Below are 16,109 nucleotides of genomic sequence, written 5' to 3'. Positions count from 1 at the left end.
GTACTTCGTCATGAACCCAAGGTTTGACCGCTCGCTGTTTATTTCCCATATTTATGCAAATGCATACTGAGCACTTTTCCTGCGTTTTATGTTTGTTTATATATGGTTTATACGGTTTATATATGGTCAGTTTATTCTGTGGAGGTGTTTCCTGTGCCCGCCTGCATTGCTCTGGGCCTGGCGGGTTGGGCGGGCAGCTTCTCGCCCCCGCCTCTGCCGAGGGCCGGCTCTGGAGAGCGGACTTGCCGCCCAGCACCGGTCCCCAATACGACCGAAGTAACTGCCTGTCGAGGAACCGGATTTCCCTTTTGCAGGATTTCAGCATTTCACTCGCAACACGCACCTTTTTTTTTTTTCCCTGTAAACCCAGGTAAAGCTGTGAACGTGTTCCAGCTTCCCTGTACGGTGTTATCCGCATTCAGAGGGTGTCAACGTCTCCCAGCCCGGGCTGACCACTTCCATGTCAACTGAAGAGTGACAAGTGTTGAAAAATCGCATTACTTGGCAAAAAGCCAGTACTGCCCAGCGCCAGCTGTCACGTACTGGCTGAGGTACAGCACCTCGCCCAAGTACTCCTTCATGGAGCACAGTCCCAGCCACCTCCCCGGCGAGGAGCAAGGCGCCGGGGGCCGGCAGGGTCCCCGCCTCGCCGCCGCCCCCGCAGCCGCGGGCCTCGGACCAAGGCCGGGGCGATGCACCGCACCCCCACGCCACCGCACCCACCAGCCGCGGGGGCCCCGCTGCGCCGAGCCGGACGCCGCGGGGCGGGGAAGCGAGCGCTGGGGCCGCCCGCTGGCGGCCGAGGGGAAGCGGCGAGGCTAGGAGAGGGACGGCGGCTCCGCCCCGGCAGCAGGGTGTCGGGCTTCTCTACGCCGCGGCGGTGGGGACCGTGGTAGCCGGCAGCGGCGGCGGGGTCTGCCTTCGCCGCCAGCGGGGACCCAGTGCTGCCCCGCTGCGCCCGCCCGCTCCATCGCACGCTGTTGTCATGGAGGAGCCAAGATGGCGGCCCTGGCCTACACCCTGGGCAAGCGGGAGATCAACTACTACTTCAGCGTGAGGAGCGCCAAGGTGCTGGCGCTGGGCGCCGTCCTGCTCCTCACCGCCTGCCACGCCGCCTCCCGCCGCTACCGAGGTGAGGGGGCGGCCGCGGGCGCTCCGCGGGGGGCCGCGGCTGGCGGGCAGCGGGAGGCGGAGCCCCGGCGGAGCCCGGGGACCGCGGCCGTGCAGGGAGAGCGGCGATCTCCCCGCCCGGAGCAGCCGCGGCCGGGCCGGCGGGCGGCGGGGGCGACCCGCGTACCGCTGCCCCGGCGGGCTGGGGCGGGGAGGGCAGCGCGGCGTGGCAGGTCGCTGGCTAGTGCCGGAGGCGAGCCTGGGGACAGCGGCGCCCGGCACCCGGCGGCGGGGGCCCGGCCCGCAGGGCCCTGCAGGGCCCGGCCTCGGGGTCGCCGCAGGCTTCCCGGCGGGCGGGCGAGGCCCCGCGGCTCGGGCGTGTGTGACTCGCGGGGTCTGTGGCGATGCGATGTTTTTACTGTGAGCACAGCCCAGCTCTTCGGGCCTTGCCTGCGGTGTGTATAGCAGCTGTACGGCTGCAGGTGAAGTTGCAGGGGTAGAGGGTGACTTCCCTGTCACTTGTTCCCATACAGGATGATTAACGACCTTTACCTGGCAATTAGTGATTAATAGCTTAATTGGTATAAGACCTAGTTCGTCTTCTTTTACTGTTTGAGCCATTGCCTCAAACATAACAAAATCTAGCCTCTTTGGTGGATGAAGCAAAATAAAGGGTTGTTGGGTTTCACATGTTGTTAGTGGCTGTGGACAAGCCAGTAACCAAGGTCTGGAAGCCATAGCTGGTGAACGTGACGGGGCTGCATACGGGTGCGCAGCGGTTACGAGAGTGCTGGGAGGTTTGCTGATCCCTCTTCTTCCGCCCTGTTTTGGCCCCGAAGCTGTGAATGTTGGCGTTATCCGTAAATGCTAATGGAACTGCTAAAGGAAATATTTTCTTGCTTCCGATTCACGCTAAACAATGTAGTATGTTTTTGTGAGTAAATCAAAAAGTTGATCCAAAGAGAGATCACCGCAGCTCTTTATTGTAGGACAACTGGTGTCGACATGTTCTGACACTTGCTGCCAGCGTCCGTGGAAGACAAAGCTGAGGCAGTTCATTGTGGAAATGGGAAAGAGGGTAGGGAGCCTAGATTCCCTAGATTCACCCTTCAGCTGGCATGTCTGTAAGTCTGATAAACTGAATAGTACTAAGTTGCAAGACATGGAAGCATTTACTGAATTCTAGAGGAGCTCAAGCATTAAGTAATTGGACTTGCCTGTTGTGCTGTGTTCCTTAAGGCCCAAATCAGTTGCAAAACTAGATGGAAGGAGGGAAGCAAATGTGATGCTTTTTTAAAAAAGCATCACATTTGTGTGTGATTGAGTGTCACACTCAATCACACTCAACTGTAAGGAGTGTGAGACTGGCCTAAGGAAATAGAGACTGCCATATCAAGCAGATTGCAAGGACGCTGGACTGCGCGTAAATAAGATATATGATGAGTTAGTGAGGGGATTGAGTCACAAATCACAAAACGGTGAGAATCTGCAGGCCTGTATGTAAGTTGATATTGTCTGTATAGATTTTCAAAAAGCTTTCAACAAGTTCCTTCGCCTAAGGCTTTTAGTTTCTTTAATCTATTATAGGGTAAGAGAGAGGCCTTCCAATCACTGTTTAAAAGATAGGGCATAGAGTGAGAGTGAATACAGAGTTACCAGTTTGGTCTCCTTTGAACAAATAACATTAAATAGTTTAGAGAAAGAGGGTGCAGCATTTATAGCAAATACAAAAGTTCTCAGGATAGGTAAAAGCAGAGGTGCTTGAGAGATCATTCTGCAACCGTTCAGTGATCTCGAACATCTGAAATTCAGCAAATGTTAGGAAATTTTTGGCAATCAGTGAAAAACAAAGCAGATTTCATTGTGATATTGCACAACTAAAGCTAACTGGTACCTTACTTACTGTCAGTGGTGCTGGTCACCCCCTCTTAGTAGTGGTATAATAGGGTTTGGAAACATATACAAAAGAGCAACACAAATGGCAGAAGAATGAAACAGCTTCTGTACAAGAAGTAGTGAAATAGATTAAAATTCTGTAGCCTGAACAGAAAGTTAGTAACCTGGTAATGGTCTCAAATATTATGAATTATTGAGGGAAGGTAAATTCATTGTGATTGTCATATCCCCCGTCATAACACCTGAAGTATCAACTGAAAAATGAAATTAGCAGGCAGTACATTTAAAACTATCAGAAGAAAGCATTTTTTTACACATAAGACATTTTGAAACATGTTGCCAAGATTTTATACCAAAAATACCCCGAAAAGGGTTATCCTGATTTGCAGAGGGTGAATGAGGTGGGGCTGCAAACGTGCTGGACTCCTTAGACCCTCTGGCTCAAAGTTGCCGGGCCGTGAAAGCCAGGCCATGCCAGGGAAAGGATTGCTCTGTTTGTCATGCTTTTATACTTTGTCTTTGAGCATCTGGCATTAGCTGCTGTCAGGAAGAGGACAGCAGGCAAGACCAACTCTTTCACATGAACATAAGTTCTGCTACAGTGGGGCAAACAAGAAATTTAACAATGAATTAACCACCTGTGTGGATACTGTCTCTCTTTCATAGATGTCCAGGAATACGCAGGAAATGAGAGAGAGTGGCATATGAACAAAAAGTGGTGAAATCTGTTTTGTGGGAGGTGTGGGTTTTTTTCTGCACCCCAAAATTGGATCTCTAATATCTGAAGAAACTGGTAACCTAAAGTTTCCGTTAGTTGAAAGAGCAACTGCCGGAATAATGGAGAAAATTAGATTGAAATTAGACATGTTGTTCATGGAGTTTGATATGCCTCATGATACAGACAACATCCTGGTGCGTAGGTATCCTGTAGGTTATAAAGGATAGCAAAGACCACAGTTGGCTTTGAAGGAAAATTTTGTGTTAAGTCAAAATACTTTGTTATTTCATGTCCTCTATTATTTATAAAATAAACTTATACCACAGAAGCACATTGGCAGTGTTGAGACTTCTAGCCTGTCCTACTGCAGTTTTTCCCTTGGACAATTCAGCCAGAAGGAAAAAGCCACAAATAATGTATGTAACCAGAGGATGATACATGTGAAGAAGGTTTGTCAGTGATTAATCCTTCTTTCTGTGGGACAAGCATGGGTATGCAAAAACTTCTTGAGAGACAGCAGGTTTTTTTAAAACTCTTTTTTGAGGAAGACATTCTGGAAGTGATAAAGGCACATAAAGGCTGCTTCTTTCATACCTTTTCCTTTTTCTCACTAGGCCTAGGTAGGAGTGGAAGTATTTATATTTAGATTTTCTGTGTTTGCAGTGTGTCTGTACTTTAAGTTTCCAAATGAGTGGCAATTGCATGCTTTAACTTTTTGGTAGTTAGTCTAGTTTATCTCGCTCAATTTAGAAACCATGCTGTGCAGATCGCCGTCTATTTTTCTTCTCCCACTGCAATACTGAAAAGTTCACAAGGCATCAATTAAAGTTAGGAATATGCATTTGTATTATAAAGCAGTTGTTTTTGTCTTGGCTTCCTTTGGGAGCTTTTGGAAGATTGACACTTCAGTTAGGACTCCCTTGTTTTTTCTGATTGTCTTTGCATGCAAAGTTTTCAGCTAATTTTGGCCTCAGTCATGCAAATACATATTATAGATAGGAGCAGCCCACCACACTTCCCAGTAAAACTTGCCTGTATAAAAGTTACTGGTATGAAAAAATGCTGGACTGGGGTTGTGGAAGGTCAAATTCATGTTCAGAGATACTATCATATTTAGGGGTCGCCTACATTTTTTGCAAAACTTGAATTGAATTAAGGGAAGTTAAAGACTGTCTTTAACTTGCATACAGCTTTGGTGAAGAGTTAATTGGACTAAATGTTTATATACTATCCAGTGAAGTTAGTGCTGTGTATTTTTCAGTTATTATATTTCAAAGTCTTAAACCTTGTTGGAAATAAGTTTTTATTTAAAATTTTGCATTCTTAAAATCAGCACTGATAGATCCTCTTTAAAACAACATTTGTATTTTGAATAATAGAGAACAACTGAATTTCCATTTCTTCAAAATAGTGTGCCTTTTAGAGAAAGTATTGTGAAACATAGTCTGTTCTGGCACTGAATGAAGACTTTGAGATTTAACAATTTCAATGGAAAACCCACCAGTTTGGGGAATGATAAATTAGAATAATGAGCACAATAAAATTTAGAGAAATTATACTCTTTGTATAACTATACCATAATGTATCTAAGTGCAACATTTGATGAAAATAAAAGGTAATATGTTGGAAGGATAATTTATGCAAAGCACAAAGGAAGAGCTTAGAAAGAATGGTCTGTGTTTTGTGTATAGAATGGCACTTAGGTTTCTTATTCTCAGGTTTTGGGGGTTTTTTTGATTGTCCTGTTGTTTTTTTGTTTTTTTTTTTTTTAAGATCTCATTAATGGTTAAGAAGAAGGTGCGGTATATTAAAATGAGAGTAGTTCTTTGGCTGCTGTGTATTTCATCACCTACGTAAGACTTCAGCATTTCTGGAGGTGCTGTCTTGTCTATAATGTCTAGTTTACTCTCTCTTGGCTGCTGTTTCAGTCTTGTTTTGTTCTCCTCCCTCATCTTTCCCCCAAAACTTCCACTATTATGTTTAAAGAAAGACATTGGACGTCAGTAATGCTCCCAGTGAGTTCCAGGGGCTTTCTAATATTGCTCAGGGAAATAGTAAGATATTTGGTATCTGGAGTTGAGAAAGAAGGCATAACTCCTTGGCCTAAAATATTGTCTTTATGTTTGAAATGTATACACTGTGTGATGTTTGGAAAGTTATTTCAGTAAATGTACTGTAGGATGGAGGATTGTTTTATTTGTGGGTAATTATGATGGGAGCGCCATGGAGTGCAGAGCTACCAAGCTTGGATCATGAACTCAAGATATTGAACATGCTCTCCTGTGAAGAGTTAGTAAACTAAGATTCTTCAGCCTTGAAAACTTGGTTGAGGAAGGATTTATAGTGGTCTACAAATCATGATAGACATGAGTGCAAACTGTCTCTTCCTATGGACGAACTAGGGAATGACAAGTAAATCTAGTAGAAACCGTATTTAAAATAAAGGCAGGTGATTCTTCAAGCAGCAGCTAGGGTGTGGAAAACTCTTGTAGAAGGATGCTGTGGATGCTAAACAATTGAAGAGGAGACTGCATGACTTTGTTGGAAAGAAATCTGTGGAAGGCCCTACAAAATATGTAGAAACCAAGTCCAGCTCAGGAAGTCCCTGGACTGAACATAGTTGGAAGAATATTAGACAAGAACATAATGTTTACTTGCCCTCTTCTTATTCATCCCTGAGGATCTGCTTATGGCCCCTGTTGAAGGCAGAATACCAGGCTAGACTGACCATTGGTCTGACTGTGAGTAACTGTCCTTATTTTCTTACGCATCTTCCTCAGCAAGTTAATGGATTTCAGAGGGAGTGTAATTAGTCGTGGATTTTCTTTTACATAGTTCACTCTTATATTACTCTGATATATCTCGTAATTTTCATCATCTGCAAAGTGGAGGGCTTTGTAGCGGTAGCTCTAATAACTGTAAGTCACCCATTCTCATAATCTAATCATGAGCAACATGAGTTTGATAATGTTTTTTATTATTTCTGACAGTTGCATTTTTATGTAACTTACTAGAAATGATAGTTTACATAAGTGTATATGCTTGAGAATCAAGTAAATCATGTTACTTGAAAGCCAAAGTACAGAAGCAGGATTTTACTTGAAACAATTAAGAAAAACTGAAACTATGGTCATTTTGAATTTATGATTTCTGCTAGAAAGATGTCTGTCCAGCAAATCTGAGCTATGCCAACATATTTAAAAAGAAGGTAAAGATTCAGCTTTGCATGTCATCTGCTGTGCTCTGAGCTACTTCTGCAGAAGTTTTGGCAGCAGGATCAGCAGCTGTCTTGTAAGTAGCAGCAGTTGAAAGAGGAGCAGAAAGGCATTGATAAATTGCTTCTGGAAGATCTTTTCTTTAACTTGTTCAGAAATGGCACTGTACTGAATAATGAAACAGGCACAGACTGGGAAAAAAAGGTGATGTTGCTGACCTGGAGTGACCTGTACTGGTTGAAAAATAGGAGAGTTGCAGAGACTACCTTTCTGGAAACCTCTTGAGTTCTGCCTATGGTCTCAGCATACTTTCATGAGAGCTCCTTTAAATGTTCAGAAGCATGTGGCCCTCTGCGTCTGGCCGTTTGCCACATCCCGTTGCTGCTGTGCAGTAATTAATCAGTTTGACATGGATAGTGCATGTGCATTGCGATTAGGAAGGAAGTGTTGATTTGATTTGTGGTGTCTCAAGGTTTTGCCTGAGATGTTGCTGGTCAATTTGAGGGAATTCCTAAACTTAGAGTCTTATTGATTATAAAAATAGGAGTTTATCACCATATGTATATATTTTATTTAAATTTTAAACATGTTTTTCTTATATGCATCAAAATCTGCCTGACCAAGAGCTCCCAAAACTGAGAGATAGGGAGTAAAGAATGACAGTTTTAATAAAGCCAGTTTATTGTGCATGTTAGGAGTACGTCATGCATGGGCTGCTCATGGAGAACCAACCCAAACCCAGAGCTATGACTCTGAGATGTTTATCCAGACCTCTTTCAAGACTGTTATAATTCTTCATGTTATGCCAGGTTTTTTTAGTAGTCGTGATGCAATAGCAGTGGTAAGTAATTGAAGTTCCAGGAAAGAAAATAAGTCTGGTTGTTAGAGTTGCATTTTGAAATGAGGGAATGAGGAGCCTTAGATCATGGTAAATAATACTACTTGATTGTGTTACCACTGCTGGGTTTGCTTAGATAAATGAGCCAAGGAGTAGCAGTTATAATACAGTCTATTCTACGTTCCCTTTTCTGGTTCTCATGAAAACAGGTAGGAGGAGTTTCAGGGAGGAAGGTAGGGATAGAAGATGTCTTCAGCTGCCACTTCTTCCTTCCTCCAAGCTATTTTTATACTCTTCTTCAAGAAGCAGCATACATGAGCTGCGTTGTCTGTACTTTTGTAACTTAGATGTTCTTCATGCATCCTAAGTAGGAGAGAGCTAGAGGTTTGAAGGAAGATAAAACTAAGAGTTTTGGGTGTCAGCTATACTTTAAACATACATTTTATTTTATGCTTTTTGTAACATATTCCCAGCTTCATAGATGGCAACCTTATCTTTTTGTTTTTCTGGGTGGATTGTGAAGGAGCAGGCAGCTGAGTATCAGCTCATAAACTAGAGTAGCAACATCGTTGCCAATGTTAATGCAAGAGTTATCTGGGAAAAATCTGTGGTCATGCAGGATTATAAACTCACACTATTTGCATCTCTTTCTGTTCACCTCGTCTAATTTGCAGTTCTAGACAAAGCTTCAGATTTTCTTATAATAATTGAAACAGAAGGTCTGTCTCATTATAATGTGTGGCTCCCAGCAGCCCTGAAAAGAAGCAGTAGATCGAAAACGCCCTATTCTTTAGAATTAGTGCAGGTTTCAGTGGAGTAAAAGAGCAGTTCTCTCTTGAGATTAATGAAGTCAAGGTTTCACAGAAAATGTTAAGTATGGGCTGTCGTACATTGTTTCTGCACAAGCTAGCACAGGTACTTGCCATTTCATTCACCACCGTATCCCTGTTTGTCAGTGCTCTGAATTGCCAAGCATGACAAAAATGTTGGAGGGCAACTTCTCTTGCAGTGAATAGTGTTCCGTTGTGTTCAGTTGTAAGGCAGCAGAATCTGACATGGACAATGCTGGAGGATAAACCTCACTGATTTTGTAACTGAGGTATTTTATTTATACAAACTCAAAGTGACCTGAAACATCACCATCTGTACAGTGATTAATCTTAATTAGTGTAAAACTTCTTGACTGGAAAAGGTAGCTGCAGTTCAGAATGATCAGCAAATTCTTGTGTAAATGTTTTTTGTTTTGCATATTAACCCAGCGTGTAATTTCACCTGTTCTAAGGTGACTGCTATGTCTTAAGCAAGGAGATGTAGTAGACTTTCTTGCAAATCTCATGTTGAGATTCATGTTCTATACAAGATGCTGTGTATGGTGATTCTGTACAGAAGATTATTACATTGAACTGTCGTATTCTTTGATTTCATATTAGTGTATTCTGCATAGTAGCACAGTGGATTGGCGTCTTTTGGTGGGAACACCATTCCACGTCACAACATCTTTCTGACAGCAGAAATGGGATCACTAACATGTTGTGTGTAGGGGAGTGATTTACAGAGAAGTGGGGTATGATACGTGAGAAGGCAATTTGCAGAAACTTGTGCAAGATGTTTTTACAATAAGATAAATTTGTTTACTGCTGTTGATTGTTTCAATTCCTGTGTTTCAAATATTGTCAAATTATGTTTTTTAATAGCAATGGGCCTATGTTTTAACTTTCATGTGTCTGAATTCTAATGTTAATACAACATTTTAAAGGTGGCGATACCTGTGAGTATCTTCTGTCCAGTGGGAGATTTCTTGGAGAAAAAGTATGGCAACCCCACAGTTGTATGATGCATAAGTATAAAAATAGGTAAGGAAACTCATGTCTTCTGTTCATCTGCCTGGAAAGAAGAGTCATTGTTGTTTGACTGCAGCTGTAGTAATTGCAGTGTCATCTATTTTTCACTTTATAGCTGATTCTCTAGGCTTTAAAAAATATGCAGCATTTATCAGAAGGAAGTCTTTTCCTTGTACATTATCTGTGTGTCTACGGTGTTTACCATAGTTGTATTTATATATAAAAATACAAATAAATGTTGGTGATAGCAGTCCTGATACGTGTTATGGAGAGCCACAAGATAACTGCAAGAGACTGCATAGCTTCATCTGTCACTTTCAGATTGCTGAAAGGGAAAATGCTGACCTTATGTGTAGAATCGCAAGTAAAAAAATCCCAAATAAAATTACCAATTACTTTTTTTCACCTACTAGTAGGAGAACTTTATTTTTTAGAATTACGCTGTATATTACCATTTTGAAACTACTGTTTTGTAGCACCACCGAATAGGAAAGTCTGCTTGGTGTTTGCCTAATCACATTAGCAGGAGAGTTCATTTTCATTTCTATGCAAATTACACTAAACTTTTTATTAATTCAGCATGTTTAAAAAAAGATTTACCATTCCGTAGAGCTGGATGTAATGCTTAGAATTATCTATATTGCTCTGTAGATTTTCTAAAGACTTTTTCCTAAAATATAAATTTCCTGTAACATGAATGTTGCTGTTTTGTTTTACAGTGAAGCAAAAAATTGCCTCATAGACAAACATGTTGTGTTTATAGGAGATTCTAGAATTCGACAGCTGTTCTATTCATTTATAAAACTCATAAATCCTCAAGTCAAAGAAGAAGGAAATAAGGTGAGCTAGTTTATTTTGATGATGTTTTTGTTTGTTTCTTCCTAATTTACCTCACAACTCTTCTCTGAACTTCAAAAAAGCAAGAAATTGTACTGTTCGCTGGCCTAGCCATCAGGAAGAAGAACCACGGAAAGGTCTTTTGGAGAAGAACAAGATTAGACCAAGATAATTGGGTACTAATGAGATGATTGGGAATCTGAGAAGTGAACTAGGAAGCTCAAGAGAAAGCTTGCATCAGTCTGGAAATAACTGAATGAAGCTGACTTGTCCCATAGCAACTTAACACTTCATATTTGGCTTTTTGATGAGAAAATGATTGCTCCTTTGTGTGTTTTTAGATAGTAGTAATTAATGGCTTATAATTTGTGCTTTTAAATGTCAGTTAAATTGCTGATCTAATATGTTCATAAAAATCCTTGGGGCAATGACAGATTTCCAGGTCTAACTTGAGGCTGAAACTAAAAATAGCTTCTGGTCTTACCTGCCTTTTGATTGCTGCTGAAGAGCTGTTTGAATTTTATAAGGTGAAGAATGTAAACTGCAGCTCACAGGGTAGAAGCAGTAAGAAAGGATTTACCTGTGTCATTTGTTGAATAGAATATTAATTTATTTTGCTATATTGTGCTTCTCAGGCGTATCCCTTTATGGATGTATGTACATATGTGAGGGAAAAGATGTTTCACTATCAACTGTAGATCAGAGTTGTCAATTACTTAGTACTTCCATTGTTTAGAAGTGCAAGCTGGCAGCTTTTTCAGCAGGCAGCATGCAGTCACTTTCACTTGTCAAAACAAGATGTTTGATTGATCAAATAACCGTTTTTCCTAGTCTTTTGGTTAGGTCAAAGTTGCTGCCCAGAAGTGAGGGTATGGTAAAGTGCTATAACTGATTTTTAAGTCAAGAGGTATCTTTTGTCAAGTATTTATGAAATCGGGATCTCAGTTTGTGGAAGAGAAACCCACTTGTTCTTTTGGACCAGGATTGAAACTAATATTGTATTTAGTAATATTTTAAAGGAGGATTGTGTATGCAGTATCTGACTGCTTCCTTTCTGATTTCTTAAAATCTCACTCAGCAATTTTAATAATGCATTCCAGACGTCATTTCTGCCTGAGATTATTTTCTTTTATTCTTTAATTAAAACTGTTTCGGTTGTTTTCTTCAAAGAAGATGGGCAGATGAAAAGGAAGGCTAGGGAAAAGGAAGTGTAAGAAAAGAAAAAATATGTCTTAAGTTTTTCTCATTTGGGGAGGCTAAATTTAGGAAAATATTTTATACTTTTGTAACAGAGTGAACAGAAAGCATTTCAGACTTCATTGGATAGATTTCTTCCAGGAAAGATAACCCTTTACGAGGGTAGCTTGTTTTATCAAGAAAGTAACATAAACATTTTGCATGAGTGTACTGACAAGTTTATACAAGAAAAATCCTTTCTACTGAAGATAAACCTTTGGGTGAGAGCAAATTAACATATGAATGTAAATATTGTTTTTCCTTCTGAAAGTTTGTCTTACTTTGGTTTTATTGTTTTGGGTCTTTTGACAGCATGGAAATATCCCTTTTGAAGATAAATCTGCTTCAATTAAAGTGGTAAGTTTTTATCTAGCATTACATTGCAAGCCATAATAATGCATATTATTATTTCATACAATGTAATCCAAATTGCAGTCAGAGCTGGATTTTTTCAAATTCCCACAAATGCTATAAAAGTCAAAAGAAGCTTTAGACCATCAATATTCTTTATAAATTTTCCACAAAATATATCAGAGTGTATCTTAACATATTATATTTTGAATAATATTCTTTGAGAGACTTTAGCTTTGAGTATTCTCTGTTAGCTTGGGGCATAAGCTCTGGAAGCATGTATAATTTTTCTTTTTGTTAGATGTTGTAATTTGGCCTTCCCAAGAATAGCTTTTGCTAGGAAGCTTTCTCTTCCACTGCTGTAAGAATATGTATCTGGGGCTAACTTACTTGGAACGGTAGTTGTCATAATTGCCATCAAGCTCGCTATGCTAGCCCAACAAGTATTCCTTCCACTGTTTTTGCATGGAGAAATAACCACAATGTTGATTATAATGTGGATATTTAAAAAAAGAAAACAAACAAAGTACTTGAGGGTAGGTTTTATGAAGGACTCTGTTCTCCTCTGCTCTGGCAGTTGAAATGGTGTCCTCAATAGCTTTCTTTGCTTCCCATGACAGCTGTCAGCAGCGCTGGGATTCTGCTAGTCATGTATTTGTTTATTCCCTGGGGACAACTCATTCTCTGTTCATGAAAACCAAAGCAGCAGTGTAGTTGCTGAGTTGTTTGCAAGTGAGTTTTCAGTACCTGTTTGTGTACATGGTTAAGATTTAGGGTACAGAATAACATTTTACAGTGTGAGCCCATGGCAATTTAAGCCTATGCTGTCCCACTCTGTTGCCCTTCACAGTCTGTTCTGATTCAGCCAAAAATTTACCTTGTAGGGTTCCTTTTTGGTCAGGTGTGATGTGACTCATCATATGGTTGTGTGAATGCTGGAAAAGAGGGGGCAGAGCACAAGGCAGGACAAAGGGGACAAAGCAATGATGTGATTTATGTTGGTGTAGCCTGACACAGAACTACATCTTCAAAACTCCTTAAGCCTTGGTATGTGTCTACCTACCAAGATTTGAGATGGCGGGTTTGGGCATTTGGGAGATGTCTGGGTAGTCAAGAATATATTCCTAGTCTGCTGCTTCCTTGTTTTGAAGCTGTATTTCTGTTGACATTATTGGCATGGTAGCTGAATTTTCACATTCAGAATGGCTGTGACCCAATATAAATGTGGAAAATACTTGACCAACAAAAGGAAAAATCACTGGAAAAAAGTGGAGAGTTTAATTTTGCCCTCTCTAGTCATCATGCTGACCCTTCTGTCCTTCAGCCACTGCAGATGGCTGCCTGATTGCTCACAGATTCCTGCCAACTAGTGCATTGACAGTACTCCAGGGAACCAAAATCTTTAGGTCTGTGCAGGTGGAAGACAGAGATTTTCTCTCTGCTGGTAATGTTTCTGCATTCTGCATTATAGTTTCCTCACAATTATTTCTGCATATGTAATCCCTGCCATTTCACTTTAATGTGTATTTGTAGTCCTTTCAATAGTTCTGCACCTGAGGGGTAACTAGATGCTAGGTAGTCTCGGCTTTACCTGGGAGACATAATAGCACTAGCCAAAGTCTAGACTGTCCTAGATGAAGGTTGGGCACTATTCCTGACATCTAAAAAAATGTCAGTAGATAATGCATTTAATGTCCATAGCACTATTAGGTTTAAACAGCTAATAATTTATGAAGTGGTAATGTAAAATGTTAGGATTTATTTTTGTTTGAAAATTGTGATTTCAAGCTATCAATCACATTATGTAAAGTTCTGGAAGAAAAAAAAAAACCTGTTGGTAAAAACTTTGGGAAATTGAGCAAAAAGCAAGTTGTAATAAGTAAGTTACAGATATGAGCTTGGTTTTAGCCCTGATTGCATTGGAAGCCCAAAGACATCCCATTTGGCAGAAGCTAAAAAATTACCATCTTTGTGAAATCCCAACTCCTGAACTACAAATGAAAGTTTCTTCTTTTTTCATGGGGGCAAAGGGTTTTTATTAGATTTTTTTCCTTTTTTTTTTCCTTTCTGTTTTCCATGGTGGACTGAGATGTCAGGTTTTTCATGCTAACTGTAAAGGAAATCTCACTTTAGGCCAAGTGTTTTTCCATCACAATTGAATTGATGGCAATTCTTTTGTTTTTTTTAATTTTTTTGTTATTAGTCTACTGCTTGTCTTTAAGCTTAGAGAGTAAATCTGCATTTATTTTACAGGATTTCCTGTGGTATCCAGAAGTTAATGGCTCTATGAGGCAACGTATCAAATCTTGGACTGAGGTTTGTCTTAAAAAGATGTTTATTTTAGGAAAATACAGCAACTGACTGAGGACTACTACCTTTCTTTTTTTTCATACACACAACTATAATTACTAGGAGTCCAGCAAATGCATCATATCACATATATTCAGTCAGTTATGTACCAGAGATCTGAAATTTGCCATCAAAATAGTGAAAGGGGGATGTTTACTGATGTACATGTTTCTGGGCATCTCGTGGTTTCACAAGGATGGCTTCACTTGGGCCAAAAAATCCCAAACCAAACCAGAAAAACCCTACTTCCTAGGAGCAGGTCGATTTCATCCTATTAAGACCTGAAAGGATTTTACACTGATGTGACATTTCTCTTCCTCTGTGTCTGCCATGGCTCTGCTTTTATGTGACCAAACATTTTTGAACCTTATGGATCCCTTCCAACTTGAGATGTTCTATGATTCTATGATTTTATACTTATGTTAATTTAAGTGTTCCAAACTGAAGGAAGAAGGCAATTTGGAAAGTCAAGAATGCCTTGATTATTTTTTTTTCAATATTTCCCTCAAATTACATACTAATTATTTTAACTGTTTCAGTTATGATATAGGTTGTCATGTTATTCAGCATAAAATTATGTATGTAATTCTGATAATGAGTAATATATTTACAGATTGGCAACTAAATTTTCTTATTTCTTCCTTTGTTGACCTTTAAAAAGCCTGGAGTTATTTAGCAATGGCCCCCAGTGATTCTTTTGCTACCCTATTTATCGGTCTTGGACAACACCTTCCATCAAGATAGCTGAAGTTATAATTTGTTTTTCTTTTTCTGTGATTACTACAAAAAATTGAGAGCTGCTAAACCCTTGCTGTTCCAAGGCAGAACTCATACTGAGGTGATCAGCGCTGTTTGTTTCCTTGTTCTCTTCTGTTTGAGTAGATATTCTGTTCCTTGTCCTGGACTAACTTTCAGACCAGGGCAACAAGGGCAACAAGTGTCCGTTGCCCTTGTTCTGTTTTTGCAATAGGTTTACAGTTACTTCAGTCAGTAGAACAGCTCAAACAGATGTTTGAGAATGTTGAGAGACACTGAGAGAAAAAGTACTTCAATAGTATGATCTACAGTTTACTTGACCTTAGAAGGAGATGTTTAGATAGCTTTTAAAGAGAACTTATGCTGCTAAATTGATAATGATTGTAAGTGCTTATTGATGTTTTGCACTTTTGCAGATTCTGTTATGTGAAAATTCTGGTATATCACAAATTGATGTTCTCTGTAATATATCTGCAATCTATTCTTTTGTAACCATTACCTGATGGACAAGTTGAGTCACACTTAATTAAGATATGACTCTTAATTAACCTGCTCAATATAATAATAAGTATAATTTGTGAATATTTTAAAACTAATTTCTTTTTACTTTGTGTCTTAGGGTTCTGTGGCAAAACCTCATATAATTGTAGCAGGAGCTGCTACGGTAAGTTATACATATATGGGGTATTTTAGTAAAGAAGAAAGTTCTAGTAGCATAACTTTTATGCTCTCAAGTTGGTTACATGATGAAGTTATTAAACCCAATTTATAATAAAAAATATAGTCTCAGTGAATTTTCTGTTATAACAAGTAGTTCTAAAATATCAGATTTTAGATCATATTTTATTACAGATGTGCGATGTACAGCACTTGCTTTTTGGCAGCAATACTGGTTGATAAACATTGATTAGCTTGAACCCAGCTAATAAATAAAGTAGCTTCTTTGTTAAAAGCAGATGATT

The 16,109-nt window shown here is 40.1% G+C and overlaps 1 protein-coding gene across 3 annotated transcripts in view; it reads left to right on the top strand.

Annotated features, from left to right (window-relative positions):
- The first annotated feature begins 792 nt into the window (after window positions 1–792).
- The window catches only part of CASD1 (CAS1 domain containing 1), a 35,517-nt gene continuing 20,200 nt past the window's right edge, over window positions 793–16,109 (top strand). For 2 of the 3 annotated variants that reach the window (XM_072854250.1, XM_072854248.1), the window contains exons 1-6: window positions 793–1,132; window positions 9,534–9,630; window positions 10,338–10,458; window positions 12,004–12,048; window positions 14,296–14,358; window positions 15,767–15,811. In XM_072854250.1, the coding sequence (XP_072710351.1) occupies window positions 1,000–1,132; window positions 9,534–9,630; window positions 10,338–10,458; window positions 12,004–12,048; window positions 14,296–14,358; window positions 15,767–15,811 (504 nt within the window). In that variant the 5' untranslated portion in view covers window positions 793–999. Of the gene's footprint in view, window positions 1,133–6,103; window positions 6,466–9,533; window positions 9,631–10,337; window positions 10,459–12,003; window positions 12,049–14,295; window positions 14,359–15,766; window positions 15,812–16,109 lie in introns of those variants that run through there. The other variant, XM_072854249.1, reaches the window with a different exon arrangement.

Source organism: Ciconia boyciana, chromosome 2, assembly GCF_034638445.1.
Source record: "Ciconia boyciana chromosome 2, ASM3463844v1, whole genome shotgun sequence".
Classification (NCBI taxonomy): domain Eukaryota; kingdom Metazoa; phylum Chordata; class Aves; order Ciconiiformes; family Ciconiidae; genus Ciconia; species Ciconia boyciana.
Note: the sequence above shows the minus strand (reverse complement) of the source record. Positions and strands in the feature narration are given on the sequence as shown.